Below are 14,438 nucleotides of genomic sequence, written 5' to 3'. Positions count from 1 at the left end.
AGAGTTTGGAACAGGCAGTTAAACCCTCTGAGCGTGCATTTTCCCAAAATTAACAGCAAGGGGAGGGGTTGGGCAGAGCTAAAGCCAGTTTTTATGAATGAACCAAAGTCTGCACTAATTAGGACTCGTGATCCTTGAACCCCATTGCCAGAAAACAAATCTCTCTCGTCTTCTTTCTCTTCCAAGTATCAACTGATCAAACTTTCACCATCCCACTTTTTCCAGGCTGTCTTTAGCTCCCCCAAAGTGGGATGAAGCCTTACTTTTTTCAGTCCCCGTGGCATGCGTTCTTGGCCACAACTGTCCGGTGACCTGGCCACTTCTGGTCGGGTTCCTGAACTGTCTTCCTCCACTTCAAGCAGTTCATTTCTGCTCACACAACTGGACATTTCCAACAAGGTCACGCGGGCTTCTGCAACTTCCCAGCAACTCCCATCTCTGGAGAAAGAAATCAGAGCACGTTAGTGTTATTTTCACGCCCTTGAGTAAGAAGTTTGGCTTGACCTCTGACTCTCTTCAGAGACTCAAACCTTGTATGGGTTTCTCTTTGGATCCTGCAGTGGGGTAGGGCATTGCAAAATGATTCATGACCTCTTCCTGATTGGGGGGATCTTATCCATCAAGAAAAACTTTGGGGAATGAGAATTTCTTCCTGCTTGCCCATGTTTCAAAAGGTATATATAGTTCAGGTGATGAAAACTTCCCTTTCGAAAATAAAAAAGTGAGTGGCATTAATTATTTGAAGGATAAGCCTCCCTGGAGCTATTTTGCTTCCATGTTTCTTCTCAAAGTGGATTTCCTGCTTTCAAATTATCAAGATGAATAGAGTCATTACCCTTTCTCTCTTTGTAGAGCTCCACGCAGGTTCAATTTCCAGAAGGTCTGATAGAAGCTGTTGGGGGAAATCATCTTGGGAAACCAACAAATAGCTTTCAGTGCGAGATGAAACAATTCTCTGGTTTGATGTTAAGTACCTTCTTAACATGGGTACTGAAGACACACTTATGTGTTCTAACCACAACATTGCTAATTAAAGCACTAACATTGCGTCTTCGTTCACCACAACACAGCATTAGCCCCACATTTTTATTCCATGGGAGATAGCGTCTTGCTGTAATGGAAGCAAACGTGATGTTCTGATTACAAATGATTAGTTCAGGCGTGGTGTGTGCAGCACGACCTCATTCCACTCTTGCTTTCTTTCTGAAGATGCGTTACACATTCCCTTTGGAGAAAGGAAAGCTACCCGGGATGTTCCCAGAAGGCTGTATCTTCAAGAGAAAGTTGGCCTGCCTTGAAAAGATCTACAACCATTGACTTTGTCCTTGGGTTCTTGCCACGGGAGTCTCCGTAGCAATGGCTCCTCTTGCCTCAAATATCTTCCCTTGGAGGGGGTCTGAGTTCAAGAAGCGTTTGGGCTCGAGAGGAGGAGTGTTAAAATCGGGTTCAGGGAGCATCCTTGATGTTGCCGAAGCAACATTTTGGCTGTTGCCGCTCTTGGGCTCAATGGGGGAGCTGTCCGCGGTCCTGACGTTGCAAGACCTGTCCGTGGTCCTGAAGTTCAATAGGGGCCACTCTTGCGCTTACGAGTAGGAATATAGATCCATGGAGCATTCGTGGGGCCGTCTATAAAGGTCCTCTGTTCTGGCTAGGGCCAACAGGAAACATTTAGCATCCTGAGAGCATTGCCATTCTCTAAAGAGGATGGCCAATGCTTGTGAGGGCCAGGCCCCCAATTCTCGACGAGCAACAGAGAGCTTCTCCAGAAGGGCACTGATGGCCCTGCAGGCAGACTCCTGCCACCCTTACGGAGCTCAAGCCAAAAGCAAGTTGAAAAAGATGATATTTTGGCCCAGCTTTTTCAATACAGTGGGATGGCCGTGATTTTCAAGTTTGAACTGGGGATGTTCAGGTCCAATCACCAATGAATCACAGCGTTGCAAGGCAATTGAGGGTCACTCAATATCTTTCAGCCCAACCTTCCTAGAGGGAAGAACGAAATTCGAAGTACAAAGGAGTAAGATACGTTGTGTTATTAACTTTCTTTTTGCAGGAATGCCATTCCTCCTAAAACTAATCAGTTGAGCGTCTCTCATTCATTCACGTTCTCTTTTTTCCTAATTTCTGCATGCTTGGGAGCAATGTGGAAGAACGCCCTGATCTACATTTTTAATTCATGGAAGAAAAAGCTCTCAGACATGATTAATAAACTGGCTATACAGGATGCCTCTCAAGAGTTTCCAAAACATCAGCTCTCAATCTCATCAAATGAGATTGAAGTCATCTCTCTCAAATTCTCATCGGTGGCTGTGCAAGCTGGGTCATTCTAGGAGCTGGAAGTCTACACACCCTAACGCACTGCAAAATCCGTGTTAAAAATGTATGAAATAATCAACTCCCTCATCTAGTCCTCCCATTTAGGAGTTTCGGGAGTCAAATGTGGAAGTTTTCCCCAGAATCGAATAGCTCCCCTATGGAGGTTTCCATCAGCCAACTGAGAAAAATCAGAAGTTGAGGGTCATCCAAGCAACGATACAAGGGTGTCAGTTTCACGAAGATCCCCTTTTAGCTCGGATGGACATAAGGAGTTTGTACTCAGTCCACCCCCAGTCCATCTATTATTCTTTAGTTTTCAAAGTGCTTTGTTTTAAAGGAGCAAGGAGCATTTCAGCTGAGCGTATCTTTGGCTGCTAAAGCAAAGAAGAACGTGACATTTCCTCTCCTTTCCAACCTAGTATCTTCTGGAGTCGCAGAGCTCCAACTCCTTGAGAATCTTAGCCATCCTCTTGCCTCGAACTCCATGGGTGGTTAAGAAGCGCAGGGCAGAAAGAAACACCGAGGAGTTTTGGAAGATCACCAGGGGTGCCCGAAGATCTGGTCTAAATTGACTCATCCCAAGGTTGAAGCCCTTCCTTTGGGGCTGGCTAAGGTTAGGGTTAATCCCCTGGCGATGTTTTGCTAGAAACGGGGGACGGCCGCAGACGCAAGGACATCAGAAGAGGGCTGGGTGTTTCTGCTTTTGCGACGATTATTCAGCTGTGACCTTCCAGCCGCGTTTGCTTTCTCAGCCTTCCGTGTCCAGAAAAGTCTGTCTGCGTGCCAGAGTTGTTGCTGCGGGCAGGGACCGAAAAGAGAGATAGGATCTGACCCACATTCCTCTGGGGAACGTTGAGCAAGATCAGCGCCCAGCCAAGGCCGCGCTCGTGGGTTGCGAAAAGAGCCCGAGGAACGATCCGCCGGCCTGCCGTCCATTCATGAAGGCTGGAAAGCAGGTAAGCGTGTCAATTGAATGGTGGGGGGGCTTTTTTTAGAGGGTAGATGGAGCTCGGAGGCTCCCCCACGATCAGGTTCTCCTACTTTCTGACTTCGAGAGGAGACGGACCCAACGTTGATACCGTCTTTCCGAGGCAGCCGGCTCTTTTGGAAAGCTGGCACAGAGCGTTCCCGCAGGAGGGCAGGGGAGACGTCCACGCCAGGAAGGCGTCAAAGAGGGGGCAAGCGACCCTCCACCATTTTGTTCCCTTTATCTGTGGCTTCCTTCCGAGAGACATCCTGTCCCACCGAAAACAACAGGAAGGCATCAGCTTTATTCGGCCCGGCGCGGGTGTGACTCTTGCAACGGGTTTGGAAGCGTGCAAGGCCGGGGGAGAAGTGTGAGGGAGCGTCCCGGGCCGGTGTTCTTGCTTGGAGGTTAGCAGAGGCGTCTGGGGCTGACTCCAAACGCCTTATTTCCAAAACGATACGATTGCAACCCTGCTTTTATCATGAGTTCTCAATCGTGCCTGGAGTTTGAACACGTTTTTTTATCCCCCGGACTTCTCTCTTTTTATTATAGCTAGTGCCACTTAGAACAGTGTTTTTCAACCTGGGTAACTTTAAGATGGGTGGACTTCAACTCCCAGAGTTCCCCAGCCAGCATGGCTGGCTGGGGAACTCTGGGAGTTGAAGTCCACCCATCGTGAAGTTGCCAAGCTTGAAAAACACTGCACTGGGACCTCTCCGCTGGGTTATTCTAGAGCCACAAGACAATAGAGTTGAAAGGACCCCTTGAGATCAACAAATCCAACCCTAGAAATCCAAATTAACACTTCCCTGAATGGGTGGGGGTCCTCCGCCTGAACACACCCAATAAAGGGACCCCCTCGTTTGGCTCCATGTATTTTTCTTGCTGTTTTTTTTTTTTTAAAGAAGCCGCCTCGAGTTTCAAGAAAAGCGAGGGCGTGCCTTTTAAAATAAATCAGCCTTCAGCGTGCATTTCTGGCCCTCCCGACAGCCATCTGCAGACACACTAGGGGTGGCAAAACGCGGGCATTTCGTTGCCAGCCGCATCCACGACGGCCCTTCAGCTGCAAAGCTCCTGAACGTTTTTGGGAAGCATCGCGAAAGGGCAGGGGAGGCTAAAAATAAGCATTGAATTGTTCCATGGTGGCTGGTTTTCCTGCTCCTTGCTCAAAGGGCATCCTGGCGAACCTGGCTTGCATCGAAGGATCACGCCGCGCCGGCTGCCCGCCAGCTCCAACCTCTAAGCTGGGTTTCAGTTTCTCCCATCAAAGCTGGCTCTGGTTTGGGCTAATCCTAGCTGACGTTGAAAAGCTGGTCTTTCTGACGGAGGCTGCTTCGCCAGGGTGCACCAAACAAACATCAGAAGAGGCCATCTGTTTACCATCAAAGGTAATACGAGAGATTCACAGACGCAGACCATGTCAGATCCTGGTTTTTCTCTTGCCCCCCCGCCCCCGATCCATTAACTACCCCATCGGCTTCGTTCCCTGCAAATTAGACATGGAAATGCAAGGTTTGCATTTAACTTCTTAAGAACCGCTTGCCCTCAACAGCCCAGCCTGGATCATTTGTTCACCCTCAACCCATCACCAAGAGTAGAAAGCATTTCTTCCCAACTCCACCGTCATCTTTCAATAAATATTATGAAATCACTCATTGGTGGACTCCAAGTTTTGACGTCCAGAGTTTTTGCCCTGAATTTCTCACCCCGGCGTACCACGGAAGAGGTCATGCTTTCCCCACCGAGCTTAGCAGCGGCTGCATTTCTCTTCCACGGGTTGTTGGAAAGGACGTTAGATTAAAAAAAAATAATAAGACCACGCCGCAGCGTGCCAAACCAGAGGGACAAGTCATACAACCGTGGGACAAGAGGATTGCAAACACCAGAATGCATCACAGCCGAGGGCCAGGCGACGTTTTTTTGCCTGAAAGTATTTGCAAACATTTACCCTGGCTTAAAAGAATGGCTCTTTTGTTCTTCCTCCGTGTGCAAAACCAGATTGGAGAGGCATGATGTCAAAGCAACACAGGAGGAAGACAAATGGTAGCTCGATGCAGACTCCAGAAGGGTGGTTGAAGCCGTCCCGCATCACCGCGTTTCCTGGGCCGAAGGCAGGTTTGGATCGGGTCGCCCGCTCTCGGCCCTGACGTTCCTCCGAAACAAGCCCCGAACGCTGACCCTGCGTGGCTCCCCGACCCCGTCTTTGCGGCTGAATAACAAAAACAGTGACGTCGGAGAGCTCCAGGTTATAAACAGCAACATGGAAAGTTTGCATTGTGTGGGCTGGCATCTCAGAAAGCCACGAAGGCAAGTTGGATGTGGTCCAAGGGAAGGGTTGAAGAAAGAGAGGAAGAGGAGGATGCCGAGGTAACCGGGGGCATGGGGGGATCGGTCCCCGGATTTTTCATTTGGGGACTGGAGGGGTGGACTTTCTCTTACAAGTGGATAAGATGCACCCCGTTAGCCTTGAGGGAGAAATATGCATTTTAGTCCTTCACGGGTCTTTGCAAGTCCGCTGGGCGCCAAGGGTGGAAAAATGCAGCTTTTGCAATCTCTCTAGACTTCTCGGAGTACTTTTTCTCGCTCCGCTTCCGTGCAAAAAGTTCCTCGGCAGTCTTAGATTTGTGCGGAGCGTCCCCAGAGTAAAGCATGAGACCTTCTCCTCTTTTCATCCAGGCCTTTATTCTCCCTCCCTTTCTTTCACTCTCGCACAAAACCTTTCACCCCGGCCAGGCGTTTTCCGTTCGCTTTGGCTTCCGTTCAAGGGCGAGAAGAAAAACTCCTCTGCGCGTGTTCAGAGGCACCCTCTTCCTTTGCCAAATGGGGCAGCAGGTTTGCCGGGGAGCACGAACAATAGAAGACGGTGACGCTCAGGGAGATGGAGGGACAGGGGTGCATCTCGCACACCCCTTGCCAAATGTGCGCCTAAGTTTGCCGTTTCTGACCCTCCTGCTCCTCCTGGCATTTCTAAATTTCTCCCAGGGCCCCGGCCAGGACACAATCACATCAAACAGCTTAGAAGTGTTTAGTCACACTTGGCCAAGCAGCCACAGTGACAGCTCAGGGTGGATGTGCAAATCACCTTTGGGGGCTCCCTCCAAAGCAGAAGAGCGATCGGCGAGGCGTTCAGGAAGAGAAAGGTTCCTGACCCACATTTTTCTTCTGCAAAGCATAGGACGTTTCGTCCCCGCTGCAAAATGCCAGGAACCATGAAAGGGAGGAGGAGGAGGAGCGTCCTCTGGGCTTAAAAGTGTTTTTTCCCCTCTGCCAGAAATGACGTGTGAGAAAGAGAGGGAACTCTCCTTCAAGAATTCATCAGGACTTGAGGCTTCGTCGTTTTCTGTTCACGTGCGTGGGGGAAATCTGACTTCTTTTTTTCTTTGGGGTTGGAAACTTTTTTTTTCCAAATGAGTAACTAGTCCTCATGAGGTTCAGAATCAGAGATTGTTCTCAGCCCCTGAAGCTGGTAGCAGGAAGCTCAGACTTAACTCTAAATCCTGTTGGCAGGCGGAGTGGTGCAGTCTTGGCGGGTCCTAACTGGTTCTCCTTCCTTTTCCTCCCAGATCAACTTGAGAGAATGCGTCCCGATGGCTCTCCCTTCTGCCTTGGGGCGGCCTGATGACTTTTCTTCCCGCTGGCTGATCTGAGATGTTTTCCAAGCGAAAGACCCCCAACATCCAACCCGCTTGCCCCAACGTGCTGACCCCCGACAGAATCCCCTCGTTTTTTATCCCACCCAACCTCGCCACCCTGCAAGGCCGGCGTTCAGCCGGGAGCCCCGGAGCAAGCGAGGCCCCAGCCCCGCCTTCCAAAAACGGGGGCATCGCGGTGCAGGAGGGAGGCCGGGCCAGGGCACGACTCCGGGGCGCTTCCTCCACGTTCCAGCTCCCGAGCCCGGTCGGTTTGGTGTATCTGCCAGAAAGCCCCAACACGTGGCGGCGGGAATCGCTGTTCCACAGTGGGCCCCTGCCCCGTCGGTTCCAGGGGGGCTGGCTCTCCTCCCCACGCACGAGGCCCCTTTCCCAGCCCAGTCGGGGTCCGGACAGTGACACCGCCTCTTCCACCGAAACGTCCCCGAATAATTCCCCGCTGCCATCGTGTCCTCTCGGCGGCCTTCTGCCTGGCCAAGGCAGCGGGCACCGTCGGCGACTGGCATGCCGTTCCACCCACGCCGGTGCGGCCCCGCGGCCAAGCTCCTTCTCCACGGGGGAGACCAGTTCCACAGACACCAGCCCCTCCTGCCTGCGCCGGGAGATGGATGCCCCCTGGGCCGTGCCCCGTTTCCCCCTGGACTTGATCCGTTGCTGCCAGCGCCTCACCAAAGAGGTGACGCTGACGGTCAGCCAAGGCGGCCGGCTGCGCCTCTCCAGCGAGTATCTCCAACCGCAAAGGAGCCTCCGGGTCCGGCTGGTCAGCGCCGAAGGCTTCTACCCACCCCACGGCGACCCTCGGCACATCCACTGCTGTGTCGCCCTGCAGCTGCGCCCGGGCCTGGGCCAAAGGCAGCGCAGCGCCATCGTCAAGAGGAGCCGCAACCCCATCTTCAACGAGGACTTTTTCTTCGAGGGGGTCCCTCCGGAGGATCTTCCCCGGCGCAGCCTGAGCATCAAAGTCCTCAACAAAGCCTGCAGCCTGCGGCGCGACGTGGTGCTGGGCGAGTGCGACGTCCCGTTGGATTCTCTGTTGCCCTGAACGGGGGGGCGGTCCTGGCAGAGGAGGGGCCGGTGGGCTGGGAATGGCACCGATGTCCTCCTGGATGGCAGGAAGGGCAACAGCTGGTTCTCCGTCTCCTCGCCAGTTGAGGGAGATACTGGGAATGGGCCCCCATCCACCTCTGGAGGGCCTCTGGAGGATTCTGGATCTGGGCCACGGCCACCAGGGGGAGCTCTGCGGCCCTGGTCACCGCTGCCCCCTTGAGGCAGAAGGCGGTACAGCAGGGGCTGGTTTGAGATGGTACACAGGGAGCAAGGAGGCTCCATCCGGCTTCAATTCAAGCCACCTGTTTAGGCCCTGGCGGCAAACTCCGCAGCGGGGAGGCCAACCCAGAATGGTGGTGTGGCAGCCGAAATGCCAACGTTTCCCCCCCAGTCTTGCAGGGGGTTGGACCGGCATTAAATCAAGGGTTGGACTAGATGACCTTGGCGTAACCCAAGCCTCTTTCATCCAGCTGATGCCCTTCTTGAAGCCCGAATGAGTCGATTCCTTTCCAGAAACTCCACCTTCTGTTGAAAGCCTTTTTCCCGGTCTGATTTCACGTAAAGTTGTTCTGTGTGTGTGTTGAAGTAACAAATGGGAACTTTGGGCTCCATTAAAGATACAAACCTGGATTCACATGGAGGGTTTTGATTGTTCGCACCCGGTTGGGCTTTCTTGGTCGCTGAAATGGGATACTCTGTGGTTTTTTAACCAACTTTTATACAGCTGCCCAATTCGAGTGTCCGACGTGGGCCACCAGGGGGCAGCCTTTCTCTTCGGAGCGCCTCGCGGGTGCCAGGCCGCCCCCAGCCACCAGGGGGAGCCCTTTGGCCTGTACTTTTTTTCCCCTCCCTCTATGGCAGACTCGCAAACCCTCAAAGCGGGTTGCAAAGCGAAGTCGCAACCGAATGCGATAAAAGCAAGGAACGGCGGATTAACTCATACAAATGCGCGGAGTCCCATCATTTGCATTTGGGAGGAGACTCCGGACGCCCCCAGTTCGCTTTGAAAGATCATTTTCCCTGCCTTTCCCCGTTGCAATGCCCAGCCCAGCCACAGGAGGACATCGCTTGGCCCCGGGGATGCTTTGCAAGGCTTAGAAAGGGACTTTTCATTGTCACGCCTTTTATTTCAGATTCCTTCTTCCCTGTTTCTGATGTGGCCAAGCCCCCAAAAGGAACAAGGAATCGTGCGTAAATCTGAATTTTGCCCGGTTTTTTGGGGACCAGTTTAGGGAACGCCTGCCATTCCCGGTCCCACCACAGGGGGGCGCGCTGAGACCAGCATTCTCGTTATTCCAGATTCCCTGGGAAAAATCAATGATTTTCCCTCTTGTATCCCTGGCAAATATGTTGAGCCCCACATGCCCTCTTCCCTTCCTGCACCTGACTGGTTTGCTAACTTTTAATTAGGGAAAGTACGATCGGGATAGCTCCCCACCTCCAGAACTGGAATATCTTAGATTTATTCTGAGCAGCACTGAGGACTAGTATCATGATGGTCCTCCCTTTAGCAAACATATGGTGGGCCTACGGGTTCAGTTGCAATGGGGTTGAGCTCAGGAACAATGCATTCCCCCAAAAGAGAATATCTGTTTGGCCCTGAGAGTTATAAACAGATAGCTCTCAGATTGAAAATAAATTAGCTGCCTTCTAAATTATAATAATAATTTCTTTTCTCTTTCTTTCTTTCTTTCTTTTTCTTTCTCTCTCTCTCTCCCCCTTCCTTCCTTCCTTCCTTCCTTCCTGTTTTATATAGCTTTTAGGTTTTATGTAATTGTATTTTTATTTATTGTTTTAATGAGTTGTAAGCCGCCCAGAGTCCCCCATTAGGGGGAGATGGGCGGGGATAAATTTAATAAATAAATAAAATACTTTATTAAATGTATACGTACCTAAATCTTATATGCTTTAAAGACAGCCAAACACATCTTGGGAACTTGATGATGTCTTTTCATTTGGACTGTAGATGGCTTTTATTAGAGTCACTTCCAGATGCTTCACCAAAAGCTTGTTAAAGGCCTCAATGAAAATTAATAAGAATAAGAAAATAATAAGAATAAGAATAAGAATAAGAATAAGAATAAGAATAAGAATACACTCCAGGCAGCCCAGATGGGAATGGCAACTTTTTCCAGGCCCCTTTTTGGCGCTTTTAAAAACCCTCCGCCCAGAGGTGTTGAGCGTTGGGTGGCATGTAAGTGAAATAAATTATTTTGATGGCAGATCCATCTGCGTCGCCCTCCGAAAATTCAGTTTTCATCTTTCTCAGGCTGCAGGATGGCTTTCCCTCTCCTGGGGCGTCCTCGGAGGGGGCCCCAATGTTTTTGCAAACTGCAGGGGCCCAAGCAACGGGACACCCCTCTTTCGATTGGGGCCCGTTTCTGGAATTGGAGGCCTCCAACTGAATGGAGACGCCTCTTCATGACCCTCCCTGCAAGGTAGGGCAGGAAGCAAAAGAGTGAGGGCTTCGAAAGGAAAGGGCCGGTCAAGGCTGGGCGTCACGTGTCTTTTTCACTAAGCGATACTGGGAATAAAGCAGAAAATGGGAGGCCCTAAGATAAGGAGGTTCAGAGTCTAAATGCACCCCCAGTCAGGAGAAGAGGAGGGGGCTTTTTCTGCCTCTTACGCAGCACCTGGGGGTTCCGAGGTAGACTGCCCTTCAACGTGGAAGCTCCACTGGGCCGTAAGAAAGCAGGGGGAACTTCCCGCTGTTCTCAATCCCACTCCTCTCTGGCCCCAAGGATCTTCTGAAGGCCACCCCTTCTGCTAAAGCTCTTCTCTGCCCGTTGTCCTGCTTCCCTTCCTTTAGTCGGCAGCGTGGATTTCTGCCCCCAGTGCGCCAGCCGCGGTTCGCCTCCCTTGGCACGGAGCTTTCCAGGTTCCCAGCCCTTCAGGGCCCAGCTCCTCGCAACTTTCCTGGAACCCGGATTCAAAAACACACCCCGCCCTGCGATCAAAGCAGGTGAGTCACCCTGCAGTTATATAAGCAGCTGGCAGTGCCCCACCGCCCCCACCGCCCCCCCAGGTTGGGCAGGACCCAGCCAGCTTGGGTTGGCGTGGGGAGGACCTCTCCACCAGGGGGCAGCGGGGCCAGGAGGGTCAACCCCCCCCCCCCACGAAGCCCTCTGGGGCGGAGGAGAGGGGCAGAAAACAAACCACGATCCTTCGCAGCAAGCCAATGGGTGCCAATGAAGACAAGGGAACTTTAATTGAAGATCGCCTTTCCTGGGAGAACACAGGCCCCTGGCCCCTGAGCCACACCTGTTGGGCTGCCCCAAGCAAGCCAGGTTAGGGGTGCACTGGGGGAAGGGGGTCAAAAATACTCGGGGGGGTGGGAAAACTCTTTTGGGGTGCCCTGTCCTAGGTGGCACTCTGGCCATAGTTGGCTGAAGGTGGAGAGGCCTGAAGCTAATCCAGATTTCTTCCCCCCCCCCGCCGCCCCCTTGCACCTCTTTCTCTCAACCTGGCCAACCTCGCAGGGTTGGTTTGCAAGGATAAAATGGGAAGGAAGGTGTGCAGGCTTCACCCTTCTGTTCCGTGCAAAAGAAGGGGAGCTTTGGGGGAAGAAAGGACATTTTTCTGGCGGGTTTTAGCATCTGTTCTTTTGAATGCCATAATTTGAGGGGGGGGGAAGGAAGGTGGCCTTTAAATGCTTTGCTGTGGGGTTGGCCGGCAAGGTTTTTCTGCCCCTAAAAGGCGGGGGGGGATCAGGGGTCCTCCTTTCAAAGGTGGGAAAGAACCAGAAGCTTTGAAAACATTGATCTGGTTGGTTTTCCAGCGTGCGTCTTCTCTTCACCAAAGACGCCCTGCGCGTGGGCCGTTTTTAAACGCTTTGGCCCCATAGCCGAAAAATGCGCTTCTCAAAAATAAATTGGGTTTCCCATCCACTTGACAATTGCCTTCCGGCCCTTTGTGGGTCACCCGCGAACCGCAAGGCTGGAATCTGCCTTTTCTTTTAGACCCCGGCCATGTTCTCCGGGGCCCAGTCTTGCCAGAGGAGGCTGAAAGGAGGCAGGAAAGGAGATCTAGTCAGTTTCACTGCTTTTTTTTTTTTTTTGGTTAATTTCGGTGCTGGCTCTTGGCTAAACCCCTTGGGGAACCGAAATGGTGGTTCTGCTCTGTAATGAAATCCACACAGGGAGAGCGCCGCGCACAATGCCCGGCTGGCCGGGGACCATGGGGTTTGTGGTCCGACCGGATCGGCGAGATTTCTTTCCCCCTCTCTCCGGGAAGGCGTTTTTTCTAGAGACGCCTCCCGGAACTCGTCCTTCAACGGGTGTAGCTTCCCTCTAGGGTGGGGGGCAGGCAGAAGTGCAACCAGGGGTGTTGGCGTCCCCTTCCCCTCCGGGAGCCGCCACCCTAGGTGGAAATAAACCCCGCTATTTAATGAATCAAAGGAAGCCACGTTTTTGCAATTTTGTGGCCTCGGTTCCTCTTCTTCTTTGCCCCCTTCCACAGCCCTGCTTGGATTTGAACTCCCAGGTTTCCCCTGGCAATCCTGGGAGCGGAAACCTGATATCGGCGTGGGTCGGTGGCTGCTTTGACCTGGGCGGGTGGCAAAAGAGAGTAATACTCGCGCTGCACCTGTGAAATTGCTGCCTTCTAGCAAGCAGCTATTAGAAGCCCAGGAGCCCCTCTGGGGCGGGCCGGGGAGGATCCCCAGATTGGCATGCAGGAACGCGGTTGGCAGCTGGCACAGGTGAGGGGCCACGACGCCCCGGGCTGCCGAGCGCGCAAGCTCGTCTCTCCGCCTGAACCACCCTGGTGTGGCGGCCCCGGGCGAGGAACCATGGGTCCCAGAAGTCAACCACGTAAACAGTAATTTTCTCTGGGGACTGCAGAGGGTGTGCCCAGGCGGGGGGAGGGAGGGGGAGCGCTGGTGGGGTGTCGCCCCTCCTTACGGGCAGGGTTGACTGGCACCCTTTGGAAGGGCCGCGGAGCCTTTCATCTGGGAGTCGCTCTGCGGTTGTGTTGAGATGCTCCGGTAGACTGCCCCTGCGCGGGGAGCTTGCCACTTTGGAGGCCACCCTTTCTCTCTCCCCATGTGCCCTCACCCACCCACGCACCCACACGTCGCGCCCACTCTGGGGCTCGGCGTGCAAGGGGCCCGGGCGGAGGGTTTGCACGCGGGAGCGCACGTGCCGGGGGCGGGCGCGGGCGGCTCACGCGGCCTCGGCGTGGCGGCTGGGCGGCGGCTGGCCCCGATCCAGCGGCGCCGAGTTGTGTAACCCGGCCGGGCGGCCGCTGCAGCCTCGGCTAATCGAGCGCTGTTGGCGGGAGCCCCGGGCACGCCGCTGGGGCTGCCCCGGTGGCATGGCTGCCTGGCGGGGAGGGTGGGCGGGCAGGCGGGGAGCGGCGCGCCTCCGGCCCTTCGCACGCCCCGCCGCTGCTCCGCGGACTCCCCGCTGGCGGACGGACTTCTCTGCCCTTCGCGGGCTGGCAGGGTGGATATCGGCGTTATCGATATCGGCATTTTTAATAGCCGTTTGCAGCCTGGCATCCGCGAGCTCCCGGCGTGCCAGTCTGCCCCATCGGAAATTGTCCTTTTTCTAGCTTGCTGGCCGGGCGGAAATTCGTCGGGTAAAGGCCGAGCTTGCGCTGGGCTCAAGGCGCACCTGTTGAATTTCTCCTTCCCCCGGCTCTCCTGCAGACCGAGAAGACGACATAGGAGGGGAGCAGGAAGGAAAGGGAGGCGTGCGCGGAAGGTAGGCATGGCACCGGTGGTGTTCCGGGCAGAGGGGCAAAACTTTTTCACCGGTTTCACCGCTCTCTGTGGGAGGGGGCAGGCGAGGGAGGAAAGCCGCAGTTCGTCAGGGGCGCAGACGGCCGCTCTGCGCGCGCCCTGGCTCGGGGAAGTTGGCTCGGGCCGGGCCGGGCCGGGCCGGGCCGGGCCAGGCAGAAGTGCAACCAGGGGTGTTGGCGCCCCCTTCCCCTCCGGGAGCCGCCACCCTAGAGGGAAGCTACACCCGTTGAAGGACGAGTTCCGGGAGGCGTCTCTAGAAAAAGCGCCTTCCCGGAGAGAGGGGGAAAGACATCTCGCCGATCCGGTCGGGCCACAAGCCCCATGGTCCCCGGCCAGCCGGGCATCGCGCGCGCCGCTCCCCCTGTGCGCGCCCGGCCGGCGGGCAGAGCGTGGGGCTTCACCCGTTGGATTCCCGGGGGCGGGGCGGGCGGGGCGGGGCGAGGCGGGGGGCGGCTCGGCTCAGCGCGCCCCTGCCGGCCGCGCGGGGCCCCGCAAGCCGGAGCTTCGGGGCGCCACTGCTCTCGCCTGCAGCCGCGGAGGCGCGTCCGCAGCCCAGCCGCGGCCCCCGCTGGCCCCGGGCCGCCCCATGGAGGCCGGCGGAGCCCGGCGCGGCAGGGAGGCCCCCGCCGCCGCCGCCGCCCCCCGAGGTAAGCCGGCGCGGGGTCCCGGGCGCGTTTCTCCCCGGCCGGCGCGCCGCCCCCGTCTCCCCGCGGCG

At 54.8% G+C, this 14,438-nt stretch overlaps 2 protein-coding genes across 4 annotated transcripts in view; both read left to right on the top strand.

Annotated features, from left to right (window-relative positions):
* The first annotated feature begins 3,063 nt into the window (after window positions 1-3,063).
* Window positions 3,064-9,789, top strand: C2CD4D (C2 calcium dependent domain containing 4D). 2 transcript variants are annotated; one of them, XM_088137184.1, is made up of 2 exons: window positions 3,064-3,272; window positions 6,847-9,789. In XM_088137184.1, the coding sequence occupies exon 2, from the start codon at window positions 6,932-6,934 to the stop codon at window positions 7,973-7,975; it is 1,044 nt and encodes a 347-aa protein (XP_087993310.1). In that variant the 5' UTR covers window positions 3,064-3,272; window positions 6,847-6,931; the 3' UTR covers window positions 7,976-9,789. The 2 variants fall into 2 exon arrangements, with proteins under 2 accessions (XP_087993310.1, XP_015743659.2); XM_015888173.3 differs by lacking the exon at window positions 3,064-3,272 and adding an exon at window positions 4,059-5,650.
* A 3,434-nt stretch (window positions 9,790-13,223) lies between these two features.
* Window positions 13,224-14,438, top strand: part of RORC (RAR related orphan receptor C) — a 29,266-nt gene continuing 28,051 nt past the window's right edge. Inside the window, exon 1 of one of the 2 annotated variants that reach the window (XM_007428809.4) lies at window positions 13,224-13,685. Coding sequence is in view for 1 of the 2 variants with exons in the window: in XM_088137180.1 (XP_087993306.1) it covers window positions 14,310-14,370 (61 nt within the window). In the remaining variant the exon portion in view is untranslated. Of the gene's footprint in view, window positions 13,686-14,237; window positions 14,371-14,438 lie in introns of those variants that run through there. The other variant, XM_088137180.1, reaches the window with a different exon arrangement.

The sequence above is a fragment of the Python bivittatus genome, unplaced genomic scaffold (assembly GCF_059951505.1).
Source record: "Python bivittatus isolate LINGU-HERP-01145 unplaced genomic scaffold, Pbiv_v1 ctg000180_np1212, whole genome shotgun sequence".
NCBI lineage: Eukaryota > Metazoa > Chordata > Lepidosauria > Squamata > Pythonidae > Python > Python bivittatus.
This window is presented reverse-complemented; position numbering and strand designations above follow the sequence as displayed.